The sequence below is a fragment of the Anticarsia gemmatalis genome, chromosome 2, assembly GCF_050436995.1.
Source record: "Anticarsia gemmatalis isolate Benzon Research Colony breed Stoneville strain chromosome 2, ilAntGemm2 primary, whole genome shotgun sequence".
In the NCBI taxonomy this organism is placed as follows: domain Eukaryota; kingdom Metazoa; phylum Arthropoda; class Insecta; order Lepidoptera; family Erebidae; genus Anticarsia; species Anticarsia gemmatalis.
In genome coordinates this window covers 7,210,122-7,222,629 of record NC_134746.1, presented here as the reverse complement: position 1 = coordinate 7,222,629, position 12,508 = coordinate 7,210,122, and the positions used below count along the sequence as shown (strand labels likewise).

General features: G+C 34.2%; 4 protein-coding genes across 5 annotated transcripts in view; 1 reads left to right on the top strand and 3 right to left on the bottom strand.

The window, feature by feature from the left end:
• LOC142982211 (uncharacterized) overlaps positions 1–12,508 on the top strand; it is a 120,607-nt gene that overhangs the window by 32,583 nt on the left and 75,516 nt on the right. The window lies entirely within an intron of this gene.
• LOC142982238 (uncharacterized) lies at positions 145–2,955 on the bottom strand. 2 transcript variants are annotated; one of them, XM_076128656.1, is made up of 3 exons: positions 2,894–2,955; positions 1,395–2,295; positions 145–1,287 (listed from the first exon to the last, which is right to left on the bottom strand). In XM_076128656.1, the coding sequence occupies exons 1-2, from the start codon at positions 2,945–2,947 to the stop codon at positions 2,077–2,079; spliced, it is 273 nt and encodes a 90-aa protein (XP_075984771.1). In that variant the 5' UTR covers positions 2,948–2,955; the 3' UTR covers positions 145–1,287; positions 1,395–2,076. The 2 variants fall into 2 exon arrangements, with proteins under 2 accessions (XP_075984771.1, XP_075984763.1); XM_076128648.1 differs by lacking the exon at positions 2,894–2,955 and having other exon boundaries at positions 150–1,287; positions 1,395–1,573.
• Positions 5,910–7,190, bottom strand: LOC142986098 (uncharacterized). Its single transcript, XM_076134348.1, has 2 exons — positions 6,793–7,190; positions 5,910–6,668 (listed from the first exon to the last, which is right to left on the bottom strand). Exons 1-2 carry the CDS (start codon positions 6,838–6,840, stop codon positions 5,910–5,912), a joined length of 807 nt encoding a protein of 268 aa, XP_075990463.1. The 5' UTR covers positions 6,841–7,190.
• On the bottom strand, positions 7,585–8,437 carry LOC142982257 (uncharacterized). The gene is made up of 2 exons (XM_076128681.1): positions 8,327–8,437; positions 7,585–7,975 (listed from the first exon to the last, which is right to left on the bottom strand). Exons 1-2 carry the CDS (start codon positions 8,369–8,371, stop codon positions 7,658–7,660), a joined length of 363 nt encoding a protein of 120 aa, XP_075984796.1. The 5' UTR covers positions 8,372–8,437; the 3' UTR covers positions 7,585–7,657.

Here is a 12,508-nt window from a genome sequence, read left to right as displayed (position 1 = left end):
ATTTTATCATAATAAAATACCTAGATTATCAAATATTATTGCCAATGTTTGATTTAGAAATTCATAATTAATGTAATTTTTTGCTTTTTTTCAGGTAAACATTTTTGAGTATTACAATCGCCTCAACGTCGTGCAACAACGTAAAGTAAGACAACATTTTTATTGGACTCATTTATTTCAGTTCGATATTTATTTAATTAAATATAAATAACAATCGCCTACTTATAATAACATAACAAATATCAACAGATGATTATAACGGTACTATAAAACGTAGATTGTCCTTGAAATACTTATTACGATTCAAGTATGCATGACTGATCGTAGGTACAATAAATAACTTGTATTATTATACTGGTTTGATAAAAAGACACTAATTTTACAGCTATTTTTTATCATCTAACAGAACTATAGAACCGTTACGAACAATATTGTTACGGAAACTGTTTATATTCAGGAACTGCCGCTGACTTTGCCAATTTTATCAATGCTAGTCAAATCATCTGGCGTATCACTACAAAAAGTTGTATCTGTCATGCCTTCATTTGATTTTGTAGTGACATTTGTCGAAGAATCCTGTGGCCTGACGAATACAGGGCTTGGTGGTTCTTTATGCAAACTAGTTTGATTCAATTCAGTATCCGAAGCATTGTTTTTCATCGTCACATCCGAAGTTATTGTTGAGCATTCGTCCGGACATTCACTGTCAAACATTGCGTGTGTAGAATTAGCCATGTCAATAAACTCTGTCTCTACCTCAGCTATGCTTGCGAGGAATTCGTCCAGATCATCAATAAGCTCGACCACGTATTCCATTTCATCTGACTCTGTAAGTTGAGATGAACAATTTGTAAACTGCTTGTCCATATTTTGCCCTTCGACAATTGTTGCGTTTATTCCCTTATTTTCAATTAGTTCTGCAACAGATTCACTTGCAGTCACTTTTTGTGATTGAGATGTGCCTGTATTATTTTTCTCTTTCGATTTCAAATTAACGACTATCGTAGGGGTCTTAGTTGTTCCTGGAGCAAGGGACTTGAAACTTGTTTTTACGTCTTGGGAGAAAGGATTCAAGCTCATATAAAAAGGTTTTGAAGACTCCATGATGTTGCTCGGATATTCTACTTCGGGAAAGTCGTCTGATAATACATTTCCTGTTAATTTAGGATCGAGGGTCGTCTTAGTATTTTTGACTTTATATCTAGCGGGGATAACCAGTTCTTGCGGTTTAGGACTAGCATTTTTTATTGTGGCTAATCTTGGTTGTCGATTTGGGCTGTAGCAATTCTGTAAACACAATTTTTACGTATGAGATAAATATACTAATTTAGTTTAGTTATTATGAAATATATATATATATATATAATACATTCTTATGAAAATTAGAGACTTACATTTAGCGTAAAAACGCTTAACAGTATAAAGTATCTCAGATACATTTTAGTTTAGTGCAACTTTTATGTGTGTTAGTGTACGTGGTTCCTTTTATACACATATCGTTTTATACTTAACCATAGATTATAAAGAAATGGTGATGTTACATTGCCATTCTTCGTTTTATTAACCGTTTGCAAGTTTCTTACGAACTGTTGTGCAAAATATTAAATTCTTAAAATGATTGGCACACGACGTGCCGTATCTCAAACCTCTTATCAGTCGAAAGTGTAAGTTTTGTATAATGCAATTCTAACACGATAACATTGTTTGTACATAGAGTAACTGATAAAATAAGTTACGCATCAATATCGTCATAATATTGCCGTCATCGTTATCGTGTATGTGTTTTTAACAGGCAATAGCTTTAAATGTTTTTGGTTAAGTAAAGGTTACTCCTTAAAATATATTTTTTGTTAAAATAAAATCCCAATCATAAAATTCACTGTTATATTTTTTACAATTTACATTTTCCTGAAACAAACACGAATCAAAACATTTAAAATAAATAATATTGACTCTTGATTCTATTAAAAGACATTTGGCATTACTTTTTTTAAAGAGGTACAACAGACAAAACAGGTTTATGTTCTCTTTTCTATTTCAATAAAAATGGAGTATGGCATTTTAAGAAATATGAGGTTAGCAACGTCCACAGCCGCCGCAGCCTCCGCAGCCACACCCGCAACCGCCGCCATTGTAACCTCCGAATCCTCCGAAACCTCCTCGTCCGCAGAGAGCCAGGATCAGGATGGGGAGAATGGTGTCCAGGTCATTGTCGTCATCGTACCGGCCTCCGTAGTACCCGGGATAGCCGTATCCGCCATAGCCGGGGTAGAACTGGCACGCTGCCCAGTGCATCTACGAGAAATTCAATACAAGTTGCTATTTAATTGAATATTAAAGTGATTTGTAGAGCTGGAGTATGCTTATTTTTGTTCTCGGATAGAAATAAAATAAGAGCATAAACAACAACTTGAATGTAGAAATGTAAATAAAAATGAACTAACCAGCAGAAAAATAAATATTAATATTTTTCTTGCTTTCAGTTAGGGTATTTATCTTATCACAAGAAGATCTCACAATCTCTCCGAAGAAGTTAAAACAAACATTCTGTATTTGAAAGACAAAAGTTTTGTTCAAACATTATAATAATTTTATCTGATGCAATGTTTTTCTTTGATAGAAATCGTGAAACACTTGGAAAAATTTTGTATGTGAACATTATGTATCTAGGCAGTCGTAAAATTACTTTAGAAGCCTCTTTTCTTAACCAAAGGTAAAATAAGTACTTTAAAGTATTGTTTGTGACTAAATATTTTTATGAACAGCTGACACCAAAACAAAAAATATATAAGTCAGATTTTTTCTTTTGTTGGTGGCCATTTGTACTCATTAAAAAAATAAGTTTTCAAATAAAATATTGGATGTTAATAAATTAATAAGGTAAATAACTCACGTTTAAGAGCAGCACTAAAGCCGCGAAAGCGACGAACTTGGTCGAGGAAGCCATGTTGATATTCTTCCTGTAAACTCTTGCTGGTCGCTTTTATACATTACCAATAATATTATATCGCAAAACATTTACCGTTGGGCAACTGAATATTTCGTAAATAGGTCTATAGGACACTTGAGGCACGTATGCTCATGATTAGAAATAATTACTAGAAAATAAGTTACACCTATGAAAATACAAAAGAAAACACGCTGTAGAATAAAACATTTAAATCATAAAAATGTGTAGCTTACTCAAAAATTTATTGTAGGTGCACACAACATTTGCAATAACTATAGTATATTATAATTCAACACGCTTAAAATAGTCTTAACATCAAAATAAACATAGTGACGACTATGATAATAAACCTAACAAACTATGCTATCATAATATCAGGATTATCTTGTTCTCTTACTTGTCATCCTCATGTCTTACAACACCTGCTGTATTCTGTCCCAGAGTCCACGTTTAATATCAAACAATGAATCAACTTTACATAAAACGCTGATGTAATTATTCAGAGCGATCCAAGAATACTCGAGCCTAATGTTTTTGCTCCAGATTTTATCAATGTCACGCTGTGAGATCGGCTTTTCTAAACAATATCTAATATTTACTGAGGCTATTTCTGAACTAGATACTAGCACTGTAAACTTACATTACGTCAAATGTGAAGCAGCCAAGTTCTCTTTTGAAACGCTGCTGCTCTCGACAAACAAATGTTTAGGCCATAACATTATTCTGTCTTTGCTTATTTTAATAGGATAGTTGGAAGAGTTAACGAAAAATTTATAAACAGACACCTTAAAGGTTCATGCAAAAGGTCCAAGTAATTTTTTTCATTTTGTTTTTATTATTTTTGTTACACACTGGAACATTGTATTCAGAAAACTTACCGTTAGATCCGAACCGAAATCTGGCGTATTCCTAAGAAATGTGTTTTTGACATTTAATACAAAATGGCTGAATTGAAGGATATATTGAATATATTTATTGCAATTTTTGAGAAATTCTTCTTTGACTGTGTTACGTTTAAGTCTCTTTTATATTTACTAGTTAGCACTTCAAGTTTGTGTTTTACAGCTAGGATTATCACTTACCTGAAGTGATAATCCTAGCTGTAAAACACAAACAGATGTGTCAGCTTACATTCCCGTACTTGGCAGTTCTCACTACCTAGTGTCCTGAACTCGCTATTTGTCATGATTCCAAGCGTAGGTTTCATGTAAATATTGCTCTTCGCCGGGATTTTAGTCTTAGCAGTTCAAACTTGTTTTACATATACACTATTTAAAGCGATATGACTCGTAGCTATGATTTACAAGATATTAATACTTTGATTGCTTTCGTTACACTCGATTACAAATTAAAATTAGAAGCAGTGAAGCAAAAAGTGATGATTGAACTCTCACCATCTTTCACTAAGAAAAAGTTACTCTCGTGGTAAATAAATGTGCATTTATTGATTAAATACTGGTTTTTAGCAATTTTATTACGCAATCACAATCAGATGTAACAACTCTTTCTATGACTTAAACAGCTGCTCTTATAATTATAAAAGGCGTTTAACAAAAATAATAAACACGTATTTAAAAGTTCCAATAATTTATTTACTTCTTACGTTGCTTTTATAAAATCTTCTTCTATAAATAGTATTTATTAATCACTTTTCTTACAAACTAGACTATCTGGGAGTACTATAGTAATATGCGTGGTAGTTCCACCTCCGTTACTCTTGCAGTTGCAATTGTCGTCATCGTTTCTGTCGTTATTTCCATTACAATTGTTACCGTTACAATTATTATTATTGCCATTACAACGATTGCAATTACAATTATTATTATTATTCCTATTGCAACAATTACAGCAGCAGCAACAGTTGCCAGAAGATTGTTGAGGGGGTGGCGCCGGCGGGTTTGAATTCCTTCCTATATTAGCCGTCAGTAGTAATGTGAGGAACTCTTCAAGCCGAAAGTCATCATCGTCATCATCATCATCTCTGTCATTAATCACAATGATGTTGGGCTGGTTTCCTCCAGAAGTCTCGATGATGTCAGGCACCCCGTCTCCGTCTGGGTCTGCAATAGGTCCGAAGAAAGGCGGATATGGTCCATAACCGTATGGGTTGTATGGCAAGTACCGGTTGTTTGGGTTGTATCTACACGGGTTGCATAGACCGGGGTTGATCCATTGACCATGTGATAAATGTAGCTGTAAAAAAAAAGGAAATTTTAGTTAGTTCTGTGTCAAATGTATAAATGAACACTCGCAAAAGGATTTCCGAATAAGACATTTATTATTAAAAAGTTGAAAGAGTTTTCCAGTGAGTGATTTTCTGTGTTTCTTGTCAGTGATCCGTCACAATGGTTGATCCGCCTTGAGAATGTTCGGGAGCGTAAGCCGTTACCATGGCAACGACAACATTGATCTGGCGGATAAAATACTGAGAGATGGGTTGTTTTTGAAAATAGAACCAAGAAAATAACAGAAACTTTGGTCGATTTAGAAACTTGATCAATTTTCGAGGTTCAATTAAAGGTCAAAGTTGATAATGACGTCATCAACCCAATTTTATCGTGTTGAATCTTACATTTATATTTTTTTTTTAAATAAATAATTTTACTGACCTGAATACACAGTGAAATTAGCGTAATTTTCTTTACCCAAGTCATCTTGCCGTCCTTAAATTTTATTTAATATGCCAATAGAATCATTAGAGTCCCGTTTATATTACCTTCTCGATGTACCTAAATATAGGTCGAACGACATTTCATAATAATTAGGACACTTTATTATGTTATTATCATTTAATTAACAGATTATACAGAAAGTATGTGACACAATATTCTTCGTTAAATAATATAAACCAATATTTTATTATAAAATTGTTTTATTTATTTTTTAAACAAATTTAAAGAAAAATTGTTAAACACGAGTGTATATCGGTACATTACGAATGACTTAAAGTTAATTCTAGTTAAGTACAGGAATCAGTTCTAATGATAAGGTTTATTTCGTTGGAGCCTGTTGGGCAAGTGGTTTCTTCTACTACGCCGCACGTGTTGTCAGTACCGAAGCTTCCGAAGCCGCAGCAAGGCCCGTTAAAAGGGATGGGTATAGGGTAAGGGATGTAGGAGAAGCCGTTGTTGCCGCACCCACCGATGCAGCCACCGTTGCATCCTCCGTTGCAGCCACTGTTGAAGCCACCACCGCATCCTCCGCCACATCCACCTCCACATCCACCTCCACACCCACTGTTGTATCCTCCGAAGTTACCCCCGCAGCCTCCGCCGCAGCTGCCGCCACATCCTCCACCACAGCCGCCATTGTATCCGCCATAACCGCCGCAGCCACCTCCGCAACCGCCTCCGCACCCACCCCCACAGCCGCCACCGTAACCATATCCACCACCACATCTCCTGTTCCTCATAGCGAAGATCAGGAAGTAGAGCAGATGATGCCAGTTGTCGTCATCGTCATCTCCGTCCAAGATTATTGGGGGCATTGGAGGAGGCATGCTGGGGAAGTAGCCGGGGTAACCACCGAAGCTGTTGAAGCTTGGTACGCTTGGCACTGACTCCTGGGCGTAAGTGTCGCAAGGCTGGACGATCGGCTTGATGATGGCTGGCACCACAAGCTGGGGAGTGGCTTGGATGACTGAACCAGACGATACTGTTGGTGTACCGAACGGCTGGTTAATGTACTCGACGCGAGTCTGGCCGAATACTCCACATGTCTAAAAAGAAAAAAAAAACATTAAAATTAATAAAATAGATATAAGCTAAATTGGAACCTGCAGCTGTTAATTATGATCCTTGACTGTAAAATCCAATTTTTTTACAAAAAGTAAGTTAACTCACTTCAAGTAAACACAGGAGTGCTGTCACTAACACCTTTTTCGAAGCCATTTTGAAGAGTTGACGTGTGATCAGTAAACATATCGAGGATGTCTTTATATACTATGTATTACAAAATCGGTCAGTAGGTAACATTTTATGATGTAATTGTCCCTTGGCTTTACGGGCACGTTTTTATGACGATATTGTTACTGCTAAATGTATGAGAAATATTTATTTATCGTTTCGCAGTAAATACCTATTTTGTAATGCATTTCTTCGGATAGTTTTAAACATAAAGTTTATCAAAGGACGTCTAGCTTTCAGTTTGAGAAGTCCTCTATTTTTTTATTGATATCCTGCAGAGTAATTAGCCTGCTAATCTGAAATAATGTAGCGTTCTTCTAAATAAATAAATACCACACTGCCTAAAATTCCGAGGCGACATTTAAAAAAAATAACCTTTTTAAAAAACTGCTGATTACCACAAACCGTAAATTTGTTTGAAAACTAGTTTTTGAAAACCTAAATCACATCTCATCCGAATTTTTGTGAAAAATCATCGTAAACTTTTTAACTTACTTATATTTTATAGAGCCACTCAAATGTTTAGACTGAATGATCGCGTTGAGCAATTTTCGAACATTAGATAGTTGCATTCTATCTTTTGCATACATCTATACATATAAAAAATCTTTTAAATTATTGCACTGGCGTGATACCAGCCGTAATAGATATAAGTCATTATTACTAGCACTAACTATTGCTCAATAATACCACAGGTTAAAAATAAAGAGTAAACCAATAAAACAACAATTAAAATTAAATCTAAATATATAATCAGAAAACAATACATAAAACAAACATAAAAGTCATTAATTAACCCTAATCAGTTAATGATGGGGTTATTGATGGGTATAGGTATGGGGTAGGGTATAGGGATGGTCTGGCAGCCTCCGTTGCCGTTGCCGCCGCAGCCACCTCCACAGCCACCTCCGCAACCACCTCCGTAACCTCCGTAGCCACCAAATCCTCCGCAGCCTCCGCCGAAACCGTCACACAGGAGCAGAAGTAAGATTGGCCAGATGTTCCTTAGTCCATCGTCATCGTTGTTGTTGCGGACTATTATTGGGTAAGGAGGGGGAGCTCCGTATCCTGGATATCCTCCACCACAGTTGCCCCCGTATTGGGCTTGGATAAGGAAAGCCTGTAATCAATTTGATTAAGTTAAATATCTGTATGAAATAATATCTTGTACCATTTTCGCGCGAGTCTTAAATACAAAGTGCAATGATCTCTCGAAAGCAAGTTTATGCAAATGAGTTCCAATCTAAATATTTTAATTCTTCTTCAAAACTTCTGAAAATAATACTTAATTATAATGAACACTTGCACAAAATAAATTTCGAAGTTTACGAAAAAGATTATGTCGAAATTTAAATTACTTAAAAGACGCTATATTTCTTTTGTCGACTTAAACTTAGTATGAAATCTAATTAAAATATTTTATCTATGTATCTAGTTAGTATAAATAGCAATAAAAGTATGATTTTCTTACATTGGAGAGGAGAACTAGACAAGCAACCCACGCAGCGGACGCCATTTTGAGTTTATTTCGCGAAACTAATCGTGAACCCTTTTATACAAATAATCTTGCCTTCTATCGACTAAATTAGTAATTTTCTTTGAACACTATTAACTTATCTGTTATCGTATTACTGAAATGACATAACAAGGATTGTGGTAGTCACGTAGAGTTATGTAAAAATATGTAATGTTGATAGATTATACTCGAATGAAAAATCTGATTATTGTTCATGTGGCCGAAACTATGTACTAGCTAATATACTTGCTAAAAATTATCTCATGATCTATCTCAATGAAAACATACGATTTCTTCGCCAGTATTATTTTCTGACCATTGGCTTAACCTAATTTCTTTTTAATTAAAAATGAAAGGTTTAGTTCTAGTTATTACTTTTTTATTACTAAACTAGTTTATTTTTTTACCAAAAAACGTGTCTTGTGCAATAGTTGTGCATAAAATGTAAAATACATACGTGCATAACTATTAAAATAGTAAATGTTCAGCAAAATCATGTTATGAGTTATAAACTAGATGTAACAAATAATTGCAATTTCCTGCTCTCGGCATTTATAGTCTGTGCAGCCAGAATTTATGGCGGCACCTCGGTTAGCAGTATTTATTTATTACACAATCCATAATAATATTAAGGCTAAATACTGAAGGTTTTTTACCATTCATAAACAATTATAAAAATAAGTAAACGACTTATTTCAAAACGCGTTTATATGTACTCTTTATTAAGGTTTATTAATACTAATACTCTGCATTTGCTCTATTTACATGTAAGAAAAAGCGAATTCATGTAATCAGCAATGTAAAAATCACATCCTTTCGTAGATAAACTGTGGTGAACCTAAACGAACCTAAACTCCTTCTACTCTATGGTAGATGCCCGATGCCATATATTAATAAATTAGATAACGACTTGTATTATCTGTCAATATATTGTATTATTATACATATCAAATACATAGGTAATGTTCGTATTTTATTAATGAATAATATAATCCATATTATTATTTTATCTAAAACATTAAATGACATATTCTCTGATATTGTAGTAAAACAATTTTCACTAGACCTCAATGGAACACTCAACAATACTGTAGCTATCAAAATTTATTTTAGTGTCCGATATTTCAAAAATGTAAATAACACTTATTTGACTTCATATAATTATTCGTTATGTCGGCACTTCTCTCTGCTCATTACGTTGTGCTGGATTTAGGGTTACGACTTAATTAAAATAGTGCTAAAACACTGGAAGAAGGGGTAAAAAGGTTATATTATTATGTTTTTACTCTTTTAATTAATTCGGTCGACATTTTAGAGGAAAGGTGTAAATAACACAAAAGAATGAGCTGCTTTCGTTTATTACATAAAAGTAAAGCAAGGTATGACAAACAAAATTCCATGATTACTTTTTATCATATAGCTTATAAGCTTAGTTACTAACATGCAACACGTTTTTCCGCGTGCAAACTTTGTTTTCTGTTTACATTTATGATTTAAAACATAAAACTCAAATAGAGCCATGCATTCAAGCTGTCAAACGGTTTGTAAACAAACTGTGACGCTTGTATCATGCACGCAATACACGTTTTTACACAAAAAATACTTATTTATTTATTTAAGCTTCATCGGTAGCGGTGCAGTAGCGGTACATAGGCGAACTTAATGCATAAAGTCATACTCTTCCAGACAAGGGATTTTTTAAATTTTTTTTTTGTGATTTAACATCTAAATTCATAAAGTTCCTATTTTTATTTAAAGCCAAAGTTCTAAGCCAATAACAGTATCAGCCAAGGCAGTATCTTGTCGAGATCGTCGTCATCCCTCCAGCCGTAAGGTGGGGGAGGTGGAGGCATGAATGGTGGGATTCCTGGTGGTATACCAATAGGTACACCACTCACAGGAATTGGTACTCCGTTGTAACCGTTGCAACCTCCTCTACAGCCTCCTCGGTAACCGCACGGGTTCGCTTCAGAAACCTGGAAAAAGAAAATACATATAATTCGTGATTAATGTTGTCTCTGTCTTTCGTAGCTAAATTTACATGGGCTAGAATGAGTGATTTGATACTATTATTTGTCCTTTATTAGGTACTAAATTATTGATCGATAACATAGCACGATATTCTTAGAATTCGGATAATAGTTGGCTAAACTTTGATTATTTTAGTTAGGGTATTAAGTACCGTCTCATCTTAATTCGTAGACTGAAATAATATCGAATGTTTTCACAACTATTTCATTTTCCACGAATAATAGATCGTAAGCCTAAGTTTTTCTTTGAATAGGAAACTTAAAGCGTTAAGAGAGATCATGTAAGCAAATTAATAATATAAATCTGCTAATCAAGGATCGTTTCACAATCGTAAACTTATTATTTGACATCATAATGAACCGCTAACAAAAGCCTATTACAATCTAGCCAACCTAATCGTCAATAACAATAGACAAGCCTAACTCATTTGACATAGAAAAGAGGTCACATTACAATCTCAGCGGTCACCACGGTCGTACTAAGCCGCTTTACATTAAGGCGATTCCAGCTAATATTATTATGTGTGTTATGAATGTCTGCCTCCACGCCAAGCCACCGAGGGGCTTGACTGACATTGTGAAGAGCTCCTTGACGGATGACATAAGATGCTTAGCGTAAAATTGGAAAACCTACCTATGTAAATAGATACTGAGGTAGGTTGTTAAATAGAATTGTTTAGAATCTATTTTCGGAGAGGCTTTGATCCTCCCGCGTCGAATTTTGTAATGAATACCTATTACCTAATGATAATTGAGGTAAATTCACTGAACTAAAAATTGTAGAATTCGCCGAGGTAGAGTTTTTGTTTCGTAAGGTGTGCGTAGGAGCTCATTATTATTATGACAGTTTTAAATATCATGAAAGATCTAGGAGCCCAAAATACTCCTGATTTTTTTAAAATAAACAAGCAAAGGTTTTTACCAAACAAATTATAGCTGTAATGTATAGACTTGATACGATAGTCTTTTAATTATGAGAATACGCAATTATACCTACCTATCTTCTTGCTGCAATTGTAAATTTAGGATGACATCATTATTTGCAAGAGTTCATCACAAGAACGTTGTTTAGGTACTAAACTGGTAATAATTGTATAAAACCTTGAAATAGACACGTGTTCATTTCACGTGTCATAAGTATACTATATTTTCCATCATTTTCCCGCACGCATTTGTGTTTGTAATCATGACAGTTCATAATGGCATATTCTAACAACATAATAAATGAACGAGAGATGTTCTTATGAGTCTATTGTTTTTATACCGTTTATCACAAAATGTCAATAAAACTTTATATTATTTCTTTGGTAATTTGGGGAAACCATAATTATGTAGTTTTTAGGACCGCATTTTCGGTCTTTTTTGTTCTTTTTTTTAACGTCTAAACACCAATTGCAATGTTCATATATTGTCTATCAACATCTATTCGATAAACCATAATTAAGAATTGTTTTAATGATAAATAAAACATCAAAACTTACATAAAAAGCGGCCGTAACAGTGAGAAGAATAATGCAACTAGCTGACACCATTGTAGTATCGTATTATGATTGAAACATCCCAGATATTGTTATATATAGTAAATACTTCTTTGTCTGTTTATATCTCTTAAAATATTCGTCTTAACGTCATAGATACATGTACAGGTGGCTGTGACGACGTTTAAACATGATTCATTAATAAATAATACATCATCTTTTAATGCGTCTTTTCTGAATTTTGATAAAGAATGTCGTTTATAGTCTGTGTTATCTAGGTATTGTTCGTGGTGTGCTCGGTGTGTCGATAAATTAACGGATCATGTCCGATCTACCGTGCAGCTAAAACAAATCCTAGACGTAAGTTTAAGCCTCTAAGCTTACGGCCGAGGATTTTGCAGACTACGCCTGCTATTTGATACGACATTTAATTTTGGTATCGGAATTTTAACTAGTTGAAATATTTTTCGGTTTGTATTTTTGATCCATAATTACAATTAGGCAAATATTTTTGTAGACGCTAGATTTGTAGTAGTGCATAAAAATGTGAATAGATCTGTATACTCACTTTAAAAAAAATGTCAAATTTTGAAGCGTCATTTACGAATTATTTTACCGAATTACGTCCG

Bases quoted from the DNA above. Each gene is read 5' to 3' on its own strand.
- LOC142982238 (XM_076128648.1), bottom strand. From the start codon at position 1,439: ATGTATCTGAGATACTTTATACTGTTAAGCGTTTTTACGCTAAAT. The intron at 1,288-1,394 runs GTAAGTCTCTAA...TTGTGTTTACAG, and splicing joins TAAGCGTTTTTACGCTAAAT to AATTGCTACAGCCCAAATCG.
- LOC142986098 (XM_076134348.1), bottom strand. From the start codon at position 6,840: ATGGCTTCGAAAAAGGTGTTAGTGACAGCACTCCTGTGTTTACTTGAA. The intron at 6,669-6,792 runs GTGAGTTAACTT...TTTTCTTTTTAG, and splicing joins CACTCCTGTGTTTACTTGAA to ACATGTGGAGTATTCGGCCA.
- LOC142982257 (XM_076128681.1), bottom strand. From the start codon at position 8,371: ATGGCGTCCGCTGCGTGGGTTGCTTGTCTAGTTCTCCTCTCCAAT. The intron at 7,976-8,326 runs GTAAGAAAATCA...AATTGATTACAG, and splicing joins GTCTAGTTCTCCTCTCCAAT to GCTTTCCTTATCCAAGCCCA.